The sequence below is a fragment of the Eulemur rufifrons genome, chromosome 7 (assembly GCF_041146395.1).
Source record: "Eulemur rufifrons isolate Redbay chromosome 7, OSU_ERuf_1, whole genome shotgun sequence".
Classification (NCBI taxonomy): Eukaryota; Metazoa; Chordata; class Mammalia; order Primates; family Lemuridae; genus Eulemur; species Eulemur rufifrons.
In genome coordinates, this window is record NC_090989.1 from 68,440,011 (window position 1) to 68,460,743 (window position 20,733).

The 20,733-nt window shown below is 38.8% G+C and overlaps 1 protein-coding gene across 1 annotated transcript in view; it reads right to left on the reverse strand.

Annotated features, from left to right (window-relative positions):
- The window catches only part of PCYT1A (phosphate cytidylyltransferase 1A, choline), a 48,320-nt gene extending 27,933 nt beyond the window's left edge, over positions 1-20,387 (reverse strand). The window contains exons 1-2 of the mRNA XM_069475169.1: positions 20,283-20,387; positions 656-782 (exon numbers count right to left, since the gene is read on the reverse strand). Of these exons, the coding sequence (XP_069331270.1) occupies positions 656-772 (117 nt within the window). The 5' untranslated portion in view covers positions 773-782; positions 20,283-20,387. The remainder of the gene's footprint in view (positions 1-655; positions 783-20,282) is intronic.
- Between the last annotated feature and the right edge of the window lie 346 nt (positions 20,388-20,733).

Here is a 20,733-nt window from a genome sequence, read left to right on the forward strand (position 1 = left end):
TAGCTCTTTTTTTTTTTTTTTTTTTTTTTTGAGACAGAGTCTCACTCTGTCGCCCTGGGTAGAATGCAGTGGCATATTGGACTGCATTATGCTCGCTGCAACCTCAAACACCTGGGCTCAAGGGATCCTCTTGCCTCAGCCCCCCAAGTAGCTGGGACTATAGGCACGCCCTATGATGCCTGGCTAATTTTTCTATTTTTAGTAGAGACAGGGTCTCCCTCTTGCTCAGGCTGGTCTCAAACTCCTGAGCTCAAGCGATCCTTCCGCCTCAGCCTCCAGAGTGCTAGGATTACAGGCATAAGCCACCGCGCCAGGCTGATGATGAATTTTAAATCACTGCCTATAGCCCCAATTTCTCCATTTCATTAGTTTGAATTTGATCTTTAGCCTACTGCACACACACCTTCAAATTTTCCTAATGTTCTTTTTTTCAATTCCAATGTAAAGCTCCCACAACCGAACTGTGAGTCATAGTCTGGTAGGAAAGCGTAAGATTTCCGACAGCTATGAAAATACACTTAATATTCACAATTACTAATTCATTTTGTCCATTATTTAAGAAGACTCATGACACTGATATCATCAATGTTATACCACTTTCTATCCTCCTGCTGCCAGGCTAAGTATTCTACAAAGAAATCTCTTCTTTACTTACAACTGCATAGCGTTGCACTTTTGAAGGAATTCCATCTTCCTCTGTTGCCCCATTGGGTCCAGGTGCCTCTTTCCTTCTCTTCCTTGCATTGATTTTGGCTGAACTGTGTGCATCCATCTTCTTTTAACTGGTCATAGAAAGTGAAAAAGAATTTTTTTCTCATTGAGGTAGAAAATAAACTGTCACCAGTATTTCAGAGATGTTGACGCTGATATACTCAACAAAACATCAATTCCATAGCACATATTTCACCAAGATTAGCCAATGACAACTGGCAAAAATAACAAAGTTTCACAAAAGGCTAGAGTAGAAACATTGAAAGGCCTCTCTCTGGAACAATGGCCACAATCAATCACCTGAACTCGGAAGTTAGTCCTCCTAACAATGCAGCCTACCTATTAACTGCTAATTTCATATTCTGATTGCATGAAAAGATTAGAATAACTTTGCTAAGAAAGATGGCTATCCAGACTTTACCACTACTCCTTATATCATTTCTGGAGGTATGACAGGTACAAGGCAATGTGAAAGGTAAGACTTTGGTACAGATAAGAAAAGAGCCTTTTAAAAGGGATGGCTATCACCAAGTCCTGGGTTAACAAAGCATGGATTTCTTAACTCTAAATGCTCTGTAGATTTCAGCACCAGGGTTAGCCTTAAGAAAATTGTGGAGTGCATAGTATATATTTTAAGTGTCCTTCCCCTTCCTTTTTCGGTACTCATTTGTCCTTCCTCTTTTAGGGTTTTAGCACTTCAACCTTGTTCAGAGTCTTCAGTTATTAAAACCCCATGCAAGAGGGGGTAAGGGATGAAAAATTACCTACGTGGTGCAATGTACACTACTCGGGTGATGGGTACACAAAAAGCCCACCACTATACAATACATACATGTAATGGAATTCAACTTTTACTCCCTAAATCGATTAAAATAAAAAAAATTTTTAATAAAAAATAAAAATAAAGTCCCATCCAGGCTTCTCCTTCCCCCAAAAGAAAACTTATTTATTACTGTCTCATTTAGCAGAGAGCTTCTAGCAACTAGCTATCACAGAAAATTTCTGAATATTCGATGTTTCCTGTCTATTTTATTTATTTTTTTAGAGACAGGGTCTTGCTCTGTTACCCAGGCTAGAGTGCAGTGGCATCATTATAGCTCACTATAGTCTCGAAATCTTGGGCTCAAGCAATCCTCCTGCCTCAGCCTCCTGAAGGTAGTCCTTCAGCTAGGACTACAGGCATGCACCACCATGCCTGTAGTCCCAGCTAATTTTTTTTATTTTTGCAAAGCTAATTTTTTTCATTTTTGCAGAGACAGGGTCTCACTGTGTTTTCCAGGTTGGTCTCAAACTCTTGGCCTCAAGCAATCCTCCTGCCTCAGCTTCCCAAAGTTTTGATGTTTCATGTTTAAATGTTGGCTTGTACTACCGCTCCAATCCCTTGCAGGGATATTTGCATTTTGGGGGGGTAAATACAATTTTCACAAATAAATTACTTTCTTGATACTGATGAAATTTTAGGCATCAGCTAGAAAATGAGGATAGGGAGACTTCTATGATCAACTGTCATCTCTGCCTAAATTATGGTACAGAGAAAACTACTCAAAATAAAGATGGAAAACAAATGCCAGACAGAATGAGGACAACTACTTTGCCTCACTGTCTCTAATAAGCCCTCCTGAATGAGATGTTCATCTAAACAACTACAATTGTTTCTTACTTTCTTTCCTCCAGCTAAATTCCAAGTGGCAATATGATAAGATCTATAAGAAACCTGGCCTAATTCTTAGACACTGAAGGTGATGCCTGGTAAGTCATGGCTAAGTATGAGGATGACAAGAAAAAAATATCAGAGTCTGGCAAGGCACGGTGGCTCACACCTGTAATCCTAGCACCCTGGGAGGCTGAGGCGGGGAGGCTTGAGGTCGGGAGTTCGAGACCAGCTTGATCAAGAAAGAGCAAGACCCTGTCTCTACTAAAAATAAAAAAAATTAGTCAGGCGTGGTGGTACATGCCTGTAGTTCCAGCTTACTCAGGAGCCTGAGACAGGAAGATCGGCTGAGCCCAGGAAGGGCTCAAGGCTGCAATGAGCTATGATCATACCACTGCACTCCAGCCTGGTGACAGAGCGAGACCCCATCTCTTTTTTAAAAAAATGTTTATGATATAAAAAAACTCTTCATGACTCTAAAACCATTGGGTGAAAGTTTGCTGAGGAACAGGATACATACACAGTTTCAAAGTATCTCCCCATAGATTACTCATTAATTACAAAAGGAAAAGAATTACCTTGATAGTAGGAAAATCCCTCAGTAAAATCACCAGTAATGCCTTCTAATGTGAGGCACTGAGTATACAACATTATCTGCCAAAAAATGTGTAACCTGCATCGATTTATAAGGAAATAAGCAGACAAACCCCAATAAAGGACATTCTACAATTAGACTGTATTCTTCAAAAAACATCAAACATGGCCAGGCACAGTGGCTCATGCCTGTAATCCCAGTACTTTGGGAGGCTGAGGTAAGAAGATTGCTTGAGGCCAAAAGTTCAAGACCAGCCTGGGCAACACAGCAAGATCCCCTCCCTTTAAAAAAATTGTTTTTAAATTAGCTGGGAGTGGTGGCACACATGTATAGTCCTGAGGCAGGAGGATCACTTGAGTCCAGGAGTTCGAGGCTGCAGTGAGCTATGATGGTACCACTGCACTCTAGTCTGGGTGACAGAGTGAGACTCTGTCTCTAGAAAAAAATATATATTAACCATGAAAAACAATGTAAGGCTGAGAGACTGTTCCAGGTTAAAGAAACTAAAGAGATGACAACTAAATGTAATGCATGATTTTAGAATGGGAAAGAAATTATTTTAAAGGATAGTTATTAGGACATAAGTAACATTTGAATATGGACTGTATATAAGATAATAATATCCATCAATGTTAAATTTCCTGATTTTGATAATTACAATGTGTTATATAAAAGAGTTTCCATGTTTTTAGGACATACATGCTGAAGCATGTAGGAATGAAGAGTCATGATCTTTGCAGCTTACCCTCAGCGAAAGAAAAAGAAGAAAAAGAAGAAAAATGTATATATCATACTACATATAAAAAAGGTAAAGTAAATATGGCAAAATGTTATCAATGTATGAATTTAGGTGGGGCATGAGGGAATTCATTTTAATATTCTTGCAACTTTTCTATAAGCTTTACCTTTTAAGCTTTTTTTTCAAAATATTTAAAAAGTATAATTTAAAAAATGCTTTGTAACAATTTCCTGCACAGATAGGCCTTCATATAAGATTGGTTTGGGGGGGGGGTCTCTAGAAACTGATTCCTCTCCTTCCTAACTTTTTAAATCAGTGTACATGCCTCTCTCTCTCTCTCTCTCTCTCTCTATATGTACACACACACACATATACACACACCAAGATATAGTTCATATACCATTATAATTTACATATCCATTTAAAGTATATATAATTCAATGGCTTTTAGTATATTCACAGAATTTTACAACCATCATCACAATCCATTTTAGAACACTTTCATCACCCTAAAGAGAAACCATGTACCCATAAGCAATCGTTCTCCATTCCCCCCAGCCCTTCTAGCCCAAGGTAACTACCAATATACTTCTGGTCTATTGATGCACCTATTCTGGACATTATATATAAATGGAATCATACAATATATGGTTTTTTGTATCTGGCTTCTTTTACTTGGCATAACGTTTTCAAGGTTCATCCATGTTGTAGGATATATTAGTACTTCATTTTTTCTTTTTATTGCCGAATGTCTTTTGTTTCTTGAGGTATAACTTAGGTGTTGCTATGTTGCCCAGGATAGACTCCTAGGCTCAAGTGATCCTCCCACCTCAGCTTCCCAAGTAGCCGAGACTACAGGCACGTGCCACTGCACTCAGCTTAGGGAAATATAAAAATCTTTAACCTCACTCTGTCAGCAGAGTGTAGTGATAAAGAAGTGAGGCCCTCAAATCAGATTACCTAAGTATGAATCCCAACTCTATCACTTACCATGAGAACTTGGACAAATTCCTTAATCTCTCCAAGCCTTACCTATATCATCTATCAAATGAGGTTCAAATGGGATAATCCAGGTAAAGCCTTAGCTCAGTGCCTGACACACAGTTAAGTGCTTGTAAATATTAGCTATTATTACTTAGTAGTAATTGACATCATCTGCCTTAAAGATTATCTGCTGTGTACCCCCTATATCCAAAAAGGTTTTAAGTTTTTCTCTATGATTACTATTATAAAAGTATACTTGTAATGTAAAAGTATGACAAGTATGAAGTATGCTACATCTCCTCCATCTTTACCCTTACTCCTTTTAAGAATCACTGTTCGTTCTAGCAAAAACTCTTCTAGAGTCTGATGTTAAACGATGATGAAGAAAAAAACATTACTACTACTGCTGCTACTCCTGCTGCTGCTGCTACTACTACTACCACTAACAGTGAACACTTATATAACACCTGTATGCCAAAAAACATTTTAAAATATTGGCCGGGCGCGGTGGCTCATGCCTATAATCCTAGCACTCTGGGAGGCCGAGGTGGGCGGATCGTTTGAGCTCAGGAGTTCGAGACCAGCCTGAGCAAGAGCGAGACCCCATCTCTACTAAAAATAGAAAGAAATTATATGGACAGCTAAAAAATATATATAGAAAAAATTAGCCGGGCATGGTGGTGCATGCCTGTAGTCCCAGCTACTCGGGAGGCTGAGACAGGAGGATCGCTTGAGCTCAGGAGTTTGAGGTTGCTGTGAGCTAGGCTGACGCCACGGCATTCACTCTAGCCTGGGCAACAGAGTGAGACTCTGTCTCAAAAAAAAAAAAAAAAAAAAACATTTTAAAATATTAAAACTCTCTTCATGATCATAACTCTTTGACATAGGTATATTATTTTTGTCACTACTTTACAGATGAGAAAACTGAGGCACAAAAGATAAAGTCACACAGCTAGCAAGTGGTGAAGCTAGGAATCAAATTCTGTCAGCCAGGCTTCAGAATATACACCCTTAAGTACCATAGTATACAATTCAATACTATGCTATACAAGAAGGTATCTGATAACTATCTCTAAATTTTGAATACCTGTCATAATAGGGCAGAGACTTATTCTGTGAAAGTCCAGGCAATAGAAAATGAATCACTGGTTGGAAGATGCAGAGACACAAATTTCAACTAAACATAATAAAAACCATTTTAGGAATTTGAAAAGGGACTGGGTTGCCTCAGAGGTGCTGCATTTTGGCACACCAAGGCATTCAAGTGCAGGTTTTCATTAGAGATAGTATTGTGCTACAGAGAAAACTCAAAATGAGGTAGTATATATAGAAATGCTTTCTGACCTACTTCAGAGAAAAGACTATAATAAACTAACATCTACAGTAATATATAAATGTCAATGTTCGACTAAATTCAGTATGAGATTTTTGAATATGATTTCACTACACCCCACCCCCACTCTATCCCCCAAACCTGTAGTTGCATTGTTTGCTTTTATAAGCAAATATCTGCTTTGAAAATGCTTCATACAATGACCTATTGAAAGAATCTACTGATTGCAAGATTTTAAAATGTTTATGGGGCGGGGGTGGGGGGGAAGGTTAAAAAAGAAAGAAAGAAAGAAAGAACCTACTGATAGCCTGAGTTAGTCTGAGTCAGCACTGAATCTTTGAGAAATCACAAAGGACAAGAAATCATGGAAGACTCAAAAAGAGCATTCCTGAAACTGTGCCTGAACCGTTGTAGAAAATATCCTCTTCCCTCAACATCTTCATTCCAGATAATACAATTTTATGACAAATGAACAAGAATGAAAATAGCTCTGTGTTTCAAAGTGGAAAGGCAGTCATAACTGTCACTGGTATTTCTAATAGCTATCAGAGATACTATTTCATTAGCTGGGCGTGGTAGGGCACACCTGTAGTCCCAGCTGCTCAGGAAGATCATTTGAGCCCAAGAGTTGGAGGTTGCAGTGAGCTACAATGACCCCACTGCATTCCAGCCTAAGCAACAGAGTAAGACCCTGTCTCTAAAAAAAATTTTTTTAATTTAAAAAAAAGATACTATTTCAGATGTTTTTATCTGAAAGTATTAATATTATCAATAGTCTCCAACTTCAGGAAAGTAAGTTTGAGATTTGGCTGAAGAAGATCTTGCCAGAGGAGGTGGGGAAAAAAAAAAAAAAAAGAAGATCTTGCCTATAGCTTCTCAGAATTGAATAGTAAATAAAAAGAATATATTTAAACATTTTCAGGGATAGGAAGGGCACTGTCTCAGAAGGAACACATTTTGGTAAGTGGGCTAACATCATGTCAATGCAATAACTATATCACCATACTTCAATCTCTTCTAGACATACAGTATGTCTATATTCTTCCTAAACTGGGTTCTCAGAAGTGAAACTAATGATCCCTAGATGGTCTAACAGAGAAGCAAAGTACAGTGAGACTTTCTCCTTATCTGGATAGTACATGTCAAAACTTAAAATATCTCCAAATATTTGGAGGATATTTCATGAGGAATGATCTGCTTTAGACTGAAATCATTTATACATCTTTAAGAACAAAACCTTTTTACTTTAACAATTTGGATGGAAATATTTCTAAAATGTACTACTGATTGTTTTCATTGGCAGAATTTTACCTTTTCTTGATAACTTTGGCCCTCTGGCTTTACTGAGTTATGTAAAGCTAAGCTTTCAAGCCACATGAAGCATTCTATCATTTCTGTGATTCTTTTTTTTTTTTTTCTTTTTTACATCAGATCATGCTTTTATTCTGCAGTCTTTTCTGAGATTCAAATGAATCTCACTCAGGTTTAGGTAATCACCTTTTTGCTTTAAAAGATATACCTGGTATTTATTTCCTAAGGAGTTGTATTGGTTTGCAGTTGTTGCTGTAACATGTTACCACAAATTCAGTGACTTAAAACGACACAAGTTGATTATTTTACAGTTCTGGAGGTCAGAAGTAAAAAATGGATCTCAGGGGGCTAAACTAGAGATGTTGGCAGGATGCATTCCTTTTTGGAGGCTCTAGGGACGAAATTTTTCTTCCTTGCCTTTTCTAGTATCTAGACGCTATCCACAATCCTTGACTTCTGACTCCCAGCAATCACATCACTCCTACCTCCGCTTCTGTTCTCAAATATCCTCTCTGTGTGATTCTTCTTTAGCTTTCAACCATCAATTTCCAATGCTGTCAATCAACCTGACTGCCTATAGCAGTCTCTCTTCTCATTTCCAATTTAGAGATTATTTCCTATGATCTTGGAAACCAAAGCAAACTTCTTGGAATTGTGTGAAACCCACTATATTGTGAGATCTTCTAAATCAGGGATCATGACATGACTGTCCTTCCCAGTACTATGAACATTTCCTGATATATAATGAGTGCTCAAATGTTTGTTGAATGATTAAATGATGTGCACATTAAGTATAAATACTTATTCTACAATAATACTCTAGAAACAAAGAATCTTCTAAAACTTACATGCTAGGATTTTGTGACATCTATTTTCACCTATCCTCTGAGTGCAAGCCATAATTCATCTAGGTGAAATATTCCTGGATTCCCACCAATGAAGTTCAAGATTATACTGACAAGCCAGGCCCAATGGTGTGCACCTGTAGTCTCAGCTACTTGGGAGGCTGAAGTGGAAGGATCACTTAAGCCCAGGTGTTTGAGTCCAGCCTGGGCAACATAGAAAGATACCCAACTTAAAAAAAAAAAAAAAAGATTACACAAGCTTTATGAGAAATCACTGGTGACTTAAATTATGTATGTTATTATTTAAAACCTTTAAGCCTTTTTCATATGAATTCCTCAAGTTAGACATCCCCTATTCTGTGTACTTATCTGCTGAGGATTTTACATTTATTCCTTTTCAAGTTCATTTTGGTGACTGCAACCCTTTTAGAGTTCACATTGGTTGATCTTTTTGTTTGTTCTAATCTGTTGAGATCATTTCAAATCCTGAATGCCATCTATCATATTAGCTACTTACCACAACTTTATGTAATCTATAAATTTGATAAGCATGGTTTTTATGTCTCCATCTAAGTCACTGCTGAAAATATTGATCAGGATTGATATATGTCAGCACACACCAATGTGACATACCACTAGAACCCTCTCTCCTCGTTAAGATCCGCCCCTTAATACTCTTTAGGTCCGTATAACGTAAAAAAACAATAGAGTTTATCTTTAGAAAACAGAATATAGAATGTATTTAGAATTCTTATTGAGTATTCAAGCAGATGTAAATCCATTTCATCATACTATCATATAATCCATGTTTCTCCATCACAGTCCCAAAGATTATGGTAACAGTGATGATAATAATTATAGCTAACACTTATCAAGTACTTCCTATGTGCCAGGAAATTATAAGCCTTTTACATATATTAAATAATTTAATCCTCACAACAATCCTGTGAGGTATATAACACTATATCCCTATTCTACACATGAGGAAATTAAAGCACAGGTAGGTGAAATGACTTGACTGAGGTCACATACCTAGCACAGAGCAAAGGCAGGAACTGAACCCAGGCATTCTGGCTCCACAGTCTGTGCTCTTAAACACAATACTACACTGTCTGGTATATAATATAGTCATAGGTTAATTTAGTCACAACCACTTATTGCACTCTGATCATGTGCTACACTGTGCCAGGCAGGAATTTAATTTCACCTTTCATAAAGACTGGGCTCTCTTCCCATTGAACATATCACTGGATTACCCAGGAACTCCTGGGGCTTGTTTTGGTTTGGGCCAAAGGAGAAGAGTAGACAGAGCACTATACTAAGAACCCTGTCAAATAAATTGGGATGTAATTCTAGGTCCTCCTAGTACCTTAACTCTACATTAAGTCCGTGATACCATGAATTTCTTCATGTGATTAAGGAAGGTTCTAAGAAAATGTACTTAACTTCTAAGCCACAGTAAGGATCAAAGGAGAAATTAGACGGTAAACTCCCTGATATAGTAGCTATTTGCTGTTTCCCACTATTCAATTCCCCTTCTCTACAAAGAGCTTATTTCATTATTTGGAGACTCTCTCATTTGGATTGTGTAGCTCATCCTCAGCTCTAGCATCACATGGCATGTGCCAAATCTGAACCAATCAACACATTACTCTCCCCAGCCACAGATTTGAGGTGAGGGAGGCAAGGATATGTGACCTAAACTAGTTCAATCAATCACTCTTTCTTTCTGGATTTGAATCTGAAGACATGGCTCTAGGAACCATTCTGTGACCATTTAGTGGCTATACTATAACCAGGAGGAGAGACTTTTTGGAGATAGTCAAAACAGAGAAAGCAGAGCTGATGACAGAGAGAAGCCAGATCCAGAACTGTTTAATTTGCCAATGAATATATTCTTTCTGCGTACGCCAGTTAAGTTTGGGTTTCTTTTCCTTACCATTTGGAACTACAAAAATCACAACTCATACGCAGTACTTAGCAATGAGCCCTAGTACACAGAAGGCACTAGTTGAATAGTAGACTAGTTGAATAAATGTAGTAAGTATAGAAAACTGCTTTGAAATTTTGAAAAGCACTAAAAAGATTATTGTTTTTCTTTTAATGGAAAGGGATAAGTACTTATCAATTTTTTTTTTTTTTTTTTGAGACAGAGTCTTACTCTGTTGCCCGGGCTAGAGTGCCGTGGCATCAGCCTAACTCACAGCAACCTCAAACTCCCGGACTCAAGAAATCCTTCTGCCTCAGTCTCCCGAGTAGCTGGGACTACAGGCATGTGCCACCATGCCCGGCTAATTTTTTTTTTATATATATATTTTTAGTTGTCCAGATAATTTCTTTCTATTTTTAGTAGAGACGGGGGTCTCACTCTTGCTCAGGCTGGTCTCAAACTCCTGACCTTGAGCCATCCTCCTGCCTCGGCCTCCCAGAGTGCTAGGATTACAGGCATGAGCCACCCCGCCCAGCTTACTTATCAATTTATAAGTATATCAAAGTTGGCATAACAAAGCTCTCATCCTGTCAAAAGTATTTTCTTTATCTACTATTTATTTGTTTATACTGTTCCTTATCTGCTTGCATAAAGCCCTATTTCCTAAAGATGATTTTTGTGTTTTACATTATATTTTACATTATTCTTTAAACTTAAATCTTAAGATCCTTTGGATTTAGAACAAACATATCTAATCCTTTTGGGGTTTTACTGTAAAGCACTTCAATATCTTTTCCACTTTCTCAGGAGATGGAAAACACCATGGTCACAGACATTCCATAACAATAACCCTAAAAGAATTTAGAAATTATAAAGAGATTAATCTTCATGCCTTTCCTTTAATATTTTGAAATTAAAAAAAGAAAATAGCTTAAAGCAGGCCGGGCGAGGTGGCTCACGCCTGTAATCCTAGCACTCTGGGAGGCCGAGGTGGGCGGATCGTTTGAGCTCAGGAGTTCGAGACCAGCCTGAGCAAGAGCGAGACCCCATCTCTACTAAAAATAGAAAGAAATTATATGGACAGCTAAAAAATATATATATATAGAAAAAATTAGCCGGGCATGGTGGTGCATGCCTGTAGTCCCAGCTACTCGGGAGGCTGAGACAGTAGGATCGCTTGAGCCCAGGAGTTTGAGGTTGCTGTGAGCTAGACTGACGCCACAGCACTCACTCTAGCCTGGGCAACAGAGTGAGACTCTGTCTCAAAAAAAAAAAAAAAAAAATAGCTTAAAGCAACCCAACAATCATGATGAGGTATTAAAACTAATTTACTTGTGGTTAAAAAAAAAAAATCCTCATGTCTTTCCTCGAGAACTACTACCATTTAAACTTTGACTTTATAGTTCTCTCAAGTATTTATTTTTCACTGGCCTTTTAGACCATCCCCATGTTCCCTCACATCTACTCACTTAAGCGCCACCAAAGCATATAGAATAATTTAATATGGTATTTGTGTATGAAGGAAAAAAAATAATTTAATAATTAGTGCTTAAAATAATGGAAAAAATTATCCCCAGTTTCCTTAACATTTTAATAGATGCCTGCCTGGACAACTTTGCTACTGAGAAAGTAAAGAGAAAATGTATGTGGGCAGATGAGGGCACAGTAAGGATAGTAAATTCATCCTAACATCATGTTGGCTTTTTAATTCATTATACTGAAACTTAGCTGTACCTAAAACCACACTACCTTTCCATATCCATAATTGCCCAGTAACCATTTTGAATACTTCCAACAATGAGGAACAATATTTCTCAGACTCTCCATTTATGATAACTTCACCTTTGTAATCAATCAATACCATTAAAGTAAAGGTGCAATGAGGGCCCTGGAAAGAGGTGGCTTTATATATTTATATTCAAGAGGGAAAAAAATATACACATACTTACAGAGGCTGCCTTAATACCTCTGTTTGTCCAGTAGGTGACGGGGCTGGGAAAAGATGGCACTCATCAGAGCCAATACAGTGAAGTCAAAATGGGGCAGTGGATTACCTAATGCCTTGCAGATGGATCCTCAGGGATGAGTCAGAATGAAAAGCAGCAGGAGACAGAATACAGAACCTCCCTCATGAGCCCTACTACAGTGGGCCAAAACTTCCTGTTTCCATAGTGGTTTATCCTCCAGAAAAGGTTCTTTGTCAAAAGAGCTATAACAACAGAGAGACAAAGGGGACTGACAGCTAGAATGCAGTATTTGTAAGGCCTGATCTTTCTAACACTGCTGTCTATCTAGTTCCTAGATAAGTCACCTTATCTTAGTCACTCAAATTTGAGCACAGATTCTAAATATGGACATAAATGTCCACCTTCCCCATCGCCCTATTAATTATATTAGTCTCTCCCAAAGTGCTCTCAAGATACAGAATGCAGCGTCTGTGCCTGTGATTTTTACTCATACATAATCCGGCTCCATTTCTGCTGACTCACCTCCCAGTACACACTGCTTGCCTTGTCCTTCAGTGTTCCAGTAGATGCCTGCTTGGATATATCAACTTTGCTAGAGAAGTGGAAAATATATTTGTGGAGGGGGGTGGGTAGCATTGAGGAGATACTAAGGATAGATCTAGTTGAGTGTTTTTCCAATGTGAATGTCCTGAAGGAGACAAAATCTGGGTGCTGACATGCATATGCTTGAGTCTTAAAGATGAAAGTACTGTTTTAGGGGCTTCTACCCAATCTCCTTTATTCTATTTCCTTATTGCTAGTAGACCTACCAAGCACGCCAAGGCAAAAGAAGTAGTGGTCTCTGCTTCCTAAACTATGTAACATCCTAAATATAATAGTCCCCCCTTATCTGCAAGGGATACATTCCAAGACCCCCAGTGGATGCTTGAAACCCTGGATAGTACCGAACTCTATATATACAGTTGTCCCTCAGTATCCATGGGGAATTAGTTCCAGACCTTCTGTGGATACCAAAGCCCTTTATATAAAATGGTGTAGTATTTGCATATAACCTATGCACATCCTCTCATATACTTAAAGTCACCTCTACATTACTTATAATACCCTACAATCTAAATATCATGTAAATATTAATAGTTATTATACTATATTGGTTTAATTTGTATTATTTTTTATTTTTTCCAAATATTTTCTATCCATGGTTGGTTGAGTTCATGAATGTGGAACACATAGATATGAAAGGCTGACTATACTGTTTTTTCCTACATGTACATACTTATGATAAAGTTTAATTTATAAATTAGAGTAAGAGATTAACAATAATTAATATAGAATTATGACAGTGTACTGTAATAAAAGTTACATGAATGTGGTGTCTCTCTCAAAATATCATATTGTACTGTACTTACATATTTTCTGACAGTGGCTGACCATAGGTAACTGAAACCACAGAAAGCAAAACTGCAGATAAGGGAGAACAACTTTAGTAACAAGCTGCAATTACATATACTCATCTAAATTTCAAAAATCTAATTCAAATTAACTGATTACTACAAGGAACTATCTGCAAAAAGAGGAAGCATAATTTTCCTTTGCATTCTATTTCTGCTTCCCCCATCTCTAGTCCTGTATTATCTTCCTCAGTAAAACTCTATGCTCACTATTTTTCTATTGGCATACCAATGTCCAGTTCTATAGCTAAGCAAGCTAACATACTTCTTATTTGTGATCTTTACCTGCTTTTAACATTGTGGTGCTTAATAAGGTGGTGCTTTAACAGGCAAGCTCTGTAAACTCCAAGGTTAGGGGGCATCTAATACTCTTAGTATTCACTAGTCATGTCATCTGCTGTACATTCAGGCCTTTCTGCAGATAACAGGGCAGGAATATCACCCCTTATATAAAGGCCTTTGAAGCTTGAGAGAAGATACAGCTAACCCAAAATAGGAAAGAGAAAATGGATTTAAGAACCAGCAGACCTCCTAGATCAGTGGTCAGCAAAGTACAGGCTAGCAGGCCATAGATGGCCCACTACCTGGTTTTGCAATTCAGGTTTTATTGGAACACAGCCATGCTCATTCACTGATATACTGATTATCCATGGCTGCTTTTGTGCCACAACAGCAGAGTTGAGTAGTCACAACAAATACTGTATGACCTAAAAAACCGAAAGTATTGACAATCTGGTCCTTTACCAAAAAAGTTTGCCAATTCTCATCCTAGATTAAGACAGGATCAGTTTTACTAATAATTTGGTGGCAAATTATTAATTATTTCTAGCTAAATTTATCCAATCTCAAGTGAAGATAAGTGTTAGAAACAGGATTATTTCAAGAAATTGTACTGTAACTTTCTAATATAGGATTACTGAAAAGTTTTATGTAACTAGACCATCTATATCACTACACTATATAGAATATGTTAAAAGACTGCTTGATCCCTTCAAGGCTTGAAGAACTAAAAAAGAAAAAAAAAGAAAAGAAAAGACTGCTTGATTTAAGAATTTCTCAATGTAAAGGTGAAAATCACAACATGACCTGCACTGACAGATCAGTTTTAAACTAGAGCTCAATGTTACTCTTCAATATTTGAGGCCTGTAAATTGCCACATGTATGATCTGTGCTTTAAACTTTCCTGTAATTTCTTCCCTCTAATTTCTTTACAGAAACCCTTATTCAACAAACATTAAACAAGCACTTACTCTGTGCCAGACCCTGAGTTAGCCACAGGAGCAAAATAAAAGCTTATACTTGGGCTGGCCATACAGTAGGATATTTCAGGAAACATGGTTCGGGAAAGAGATTCATTCACCTAAAAACCACATGGGACACTTATAATAGTTCTTACAGTTGAATGATTTTACTCTGCCACTGTTCTATCAGAAGTGAATAAATAAACCCTGTGTTTACAATATGTTCTTCCTAGAGTAGGTTATGGAACTCATATCTCTAAAGCAAGGTCTCTGATAAAATTCAGGGAGTCTGCGAATTTGGATGAACATAATTTTATCTTTATTTTCACTAACCTCTAACAAATTCACCATTTCCTTCAATTAACCTCTGACGAATTCACCGTTTCCTTCAGTAATGAAGATAAGCCACAACAGTAATAGTAGACTTAGTAGACAAATAGATTTGTCACCAATAGAAATCATGGATATTTTCATATCACATTACACTTGTTACAAATATCTTGAAAGTGTTCAAACCCATGACCATTTAAATAAGACCCATTGGTAGATAATAAACATTATTTACTATGTTAATAAAAAGCACATATAATGCTATGCCACACATTTGGAAAATATTTTGATAGCTGTATTTCAATATAGTTGGTTCCCTTTATAATTCTATGTATTTTATTTTTTGTATATAAAAACATTATTCCAAAAAGGGACTCCACAAAGTTTCTCCATACTGCCAAAGGGGTTCATAACATAAATAAAATTAAGACTCCTGTTACAGGGCCAAAAAGTAAACAAATATAATCACATCTAAGGTAATTCTCTGTAGATAAAAAATGACCTCTGTTTTTTATAAAGGGTCATACACTCCTTTTGTATAGAGCAGACTATATGTCACTATTTTTAGCACTCAAAACTGGTTTGCAAATACTTGTGAATACGGTACAACAGCCAGCAGATTCTTGGTCTCATCCTAGTCCAAAAACAAAAGCCTCAAATTAATATAACTTTCAACTTATGAGAGAGTTACCAAAAGAAAGGAGAGGAAAGACATATACATAACGCCTGTTATAAATCTATCTACTAATCTAGTTTGCAAACAGTAAAAGAGACAATTCAATTATTTATGTTAATGATAAGGTATGTAAACAAACCTAACACAATGCCAAATACATATGAAAGACCCACAGTTTCTTTTTTATTTCTGAAGTGGAGCTCTGATATACACTGCAAAATAGAATATGTAAAAATGTACAGTCCCTGAATTTATCAACTAAGTTGTAGAAGGAAATTAGGATTTAAATTTTGCCACAATTCATCTATAAAGCAATTAACAAATCACATCTGGAACATGTGTCTAAGTACTCACTTAATAGGAACACTGTGAAAAGAGGTTAGGACTAACCACAGAAAGGTTTAAGCTTAGGAAAGAGGTCAAAGGACGCAGGAAAGAGGTGCCAGAAGTCACCAAGCAGATAAGCAGGAGGGTTGACAACACCTAGAGTTATTTCCTCACTCTTATCCTAAGTCATCCTGTTTTTCTAATATAATTGATACGGTAATAATGTAAAAGATGTAGAAGCAGCCAGCCACAATCTTGAGCAAAAAAGGACCTCTCTCAGACCAGTGGTGATAGGCAAATACTCTGACTTTAGGGTTTCTCTTACAAGAAAAAATACAAAGAAAGATGATGACTTTTAGAAAAACACGTTCTTCCCAATCTATTTCGAGGTAACACAAACTTTAGTGTAAGAGAGACCTATTTCTGTTTGATCAGAAGGAGGAATTATTTCTATTAGCAGAAAAGCAGAAAAGTCAGAAGGTCTGGTTCCAGATCAGAGTGATGCAAATGCCTGGAAATAAAAGCATGATGCCAGAGCAAGAAAACTATTATTAGTAGATATTTTGTCATTATCCATCATTAATAAGAATAGAAAATTTGTATGCTTGCTTTTTCTTTGAGCATTTCATTCTCATCAGCACTTACAGCATGTCTAGAAGAGGTTATCCAGATCTCTAGGAAAATCCTGTCTAACCTGGAGGTTAGAGAGCTCTACATGGGAATCATGAATGGGGTCAGATGGTTTACAAACTCCATGAGATTGTATACAAAATTGGGTAAGTATGCATATATTTCAAATTATTAAAGGGCCGTTTAATCACAAGAACAGCTACCTCTGCCATGGTTAGAAAATCTAAAACAAGAGAAAACAATAATGCTTCTCATAGTCACAGAGTCAATGCTAATGTCAGATAAAGTGACCTGGGACTTCTGAATCTAAGGTTCTATCTGATTAGATCACTCTCCTTAAGAGATCACATATCCAGAGAAGAAGTCCCCAAGAAAAATAAAACCGCACCTGGGTTTATGGGAGGAGAAATCATAGGCTAAGGGGGGAATAAAGCTCATTCTTTATCAATAGGGCCATCACACTGGTTTTCAAAGGGAATTTGCAAAGCAGGCTAGGTCAAAAAGAATCATTTCATTCAGCAAACACAAAACACCCCAGAGGGAGTACTTCAGTCCCCAAATCTTAGTCTCTCTTCTTTTATGGTCTCTTACCTTCAAGCATATATTCTGTTCGATAAAGAAATTTTTGAGTAGTTCCTTTCAGTTATGTAGAATGTAAATCAAGTAAACATCTAATGTCCTAGAAAAAGGTGTAACTAGCCATTTTTAATTTTTTTTTTTAGCAAAACAAAGGCTATCTCCCACCATTCCCAACTCATTCCTACTCCAGAACCTTTCTGAACTCTCTTCCCCTATTATAAAGTGTATGTATGTGTACAGGGGAGGAGTGACTATTAGGTTATCAGATTAATACAGTGTCTGATAAGTTTAAATGACCTCAAGCTTCTCCTATTAGATCTTTTTAGAAAGCACTGGGTGGCACAATCAGTAGCATCTTCTACAAAAGGACTGTAAGAGAGGAAGTAGTAGTAACACCTACTTTAATTTCATCTGCATCACTGACAGGCCTCATGAGAGGGAATGAATAGGAAATAAAACCAACAGCTAAAACTTCATTTGAATTATCCACAGCATGGTATCATTCCCAGTATGCTAGTGTACTATTGGCCTCCAGTACACAAATCACTGAGTTGGATAGCTGAATACATTAAAGCCTCTCCCATTGTTGACATTCCCAGTGTCATCCTTTTGTCCACCTTTTTTCCTCATAATGGCCATCATCTGTTTACCACTATTACTGCACCAAATCCCTTTCTCAACATCTTTTTACCAGTAATTCTCTGTACTTGCAGAATCACTAAGTATCAAGATTGAATAGGATCTGAAGGTCATTCTTCCTACTTTCGTTTTCATTTCTTGGCAGAATATTTTCTGTCTCTATCTTCAATTCCCTTCCCAAGCCCTGCTACTGCCCTCAAAGCTTCTCCTTACTCAATGTCTACCCCTAGCAGTTTCTCCTACCACAAACCCCTAAATTCACACTGCCTCTATAAATATCACTGTCCCTATTTCAATATAACTTCTGGCTCTCCCAAGTGAGATATTGAATTTCAGCTCTCAGTCATAACTAGTCACCTGAATTACATTCAGGAAGCCTTCTCCAGTCAAGCCAATCCGATAGAGCTGCGGTCCCCAAACCCCAGGCCGCAGACCAGTACTGCCTCCCCAACCCCATCCGTGGAAAAACTATCTTCCATGAAACTTAGGAACGAGGCCACACAGCAAGAAGTGAGCGGCAAGACAGCGTATTTAGAGCTGCTATCCATCGCTCACATCACTGCCTGAACTCCACTCGTCCCCGCCCCGTAGAAAAATTGTCTTCCACGGGTCCCTGGTGCCAAAAAGGTTGGGGACAGCTGCTACAGCGACCTATGAGAGTGCCACTGTACTCCAGCTCCAACCTGGGCAACAGAGCAAGACCCCATCACTAAAAAAAAATTTTAAAGTTAACAATTTGCGCCAATTTTTTTTTCTTTTCTTTTTTTTTCTTTTGAGACAGACTCTTGCTCTGTTGCCTGGGCTAGAGTGCCGTGGCATCAGCCTAGCTCACAGCAACCTCTAACTTAAGAGATCCTTCTGCCTCAGCCTCCCAAGTAGCTGGGACTACAGGCATGCGCCACCATGCCCGGCTAACTTTTTCTATATATTTTTAGTTGTCCAGCTAATTTCTTTCTATTTTTAGTAGAGACGGGGAGGGGGCGGGTTTGGGGAGGGGTCTCACTCTTACTCAGGCTGGTCTTGAACTCCTGACCTTGAGCAATCCTCCCGCCTCAGCATCCCAGAGTACTAGAGTTACAGGCGTGAGCCACTACATCCAGCCTGGGCGGATGTTTTTCAAACTGTTTTACTACATTTTGCTTCACACATTTTAAGACATACAAAATCTATTTTACATCATAATCTCATACACACACAACTGAAACAAATTTCATGAAAGAATACTTACCTTTACTATGTGAACACACTGAAAATTTCTATTCTATTCTATTTAAAAAAAAAAAATTACAGGTGTCATCCACTAAATTGATTTCATAACCCAGTAAGAGGAAAAACCCAGTCTGGGTGACATTAAACTAGTTCAGGCCGGGCGTGGTGGCTCACGCCTGTAATCCTAGTACTCTGGGAGGCTGAGGCAGGTGGATTGCTCGAGCTCAGGAGTTCGACACCAGCCTAAGCAAGAGCGAGACCCCGACTCTACTAAAAATAGAAAGAAATGATCTGGATAGCTAAAAATATATAGAAAAAAATTAACCGAGCATGGTGGCGCATGCCTCTAGTCCCAGCTACTCGGGAGGCTGAGGCAGAAGGATTGCTTAAGTTTGATGTTGCTGTGAGCCAGGCTGACGCCACGGCACTCTAGCCAGGACAAAAGAGCAAGGCTCTGTCTCCAAAAACATAAAAATAAAAAATAAACTAGTCCAAACTTCCATTCACTGATGCAGAAACGTAACTCAGTAGTGAGGTAAGTTCCCCAGACACTCGAAATTTGTCCATAAAATTAAAGTCACGTCTAAGTCCCAGATCAGTGTTCTTTCTGTTAAAGACCTTCGCTGCCCAGTCACAATTACACCCTGTGCCCAAACACAGCTCTACAATACCATCACCAATTACTGATCCTATACTCTTCTCCAAGGCAGCCCCTCAAAGTCACTGCTCCCTGGTCAGAGTTCCCTTGCAGCCCCTGCTTCATGTGTTCTTAGGTCACAGTTCCCCCACAGTCACCATCCATCTATCAGAGTCTCCTCGAAGTCACTGCTCCTCGGTCACAGTCCCTTGCGATCACTGCTTCATACTTCTTCGATCAGAGTCCCGTCAGAGCCTCTGCCTCGTGCCCTCCAAGGTCAGAGTCCTTCATATTCACTGCTCTTGGGTCGCAGACCCCATGCAAGCAGCTACAGCTCGGTCACAGTACCCCTCAGTCACAGTCGCCACGCAGCCCCTGCCTCAACACTCCCTTCGCTGTCACTGACCCATTCTTCCTTCGGTTTCCTCGCCGCCCCAGTCCCACAGTTTATCCTCTCAAACAGACCTGCAAGGATATGCACACATTGGGCTCTCACCTGAAACTCACGCTCCCTCGACTCCAAACCCTTCGGATTCCTGCCGGGTGCCGCGTCACTGACTAGAGAAGTTAAGGAGGTTGCGGGGAGACGCCCGGGAAGGCAGCTGACGGAACAGCAGCCCGGAAGTCCCGCCTACAGTCCGCCCTCTTGCCAATCCGACCACTTCTCGTCGAAAACCACGATCCCTGACACAGTAGTTCCGCCTCCCTAGAAGCCCCAGGGATGAAGACAAGAAACACCGGAGAAAGATGGAATGCACAAGGGTCAGTCTCCACCCGGAATCGGAGAAGGCAGTGAAGACGCCTCCTCGTAGTGGGATACGGATGTGAACTGTCACCAGTGCTCAGCTCTGGGCCATGTCCTGCGCAGACACAACTGTGGTGGTCCTTCCCATTGTACCCCTCTGCGCCTAGCGCAGCGCCAGACGCTCGCACCCGGGCATTCACAG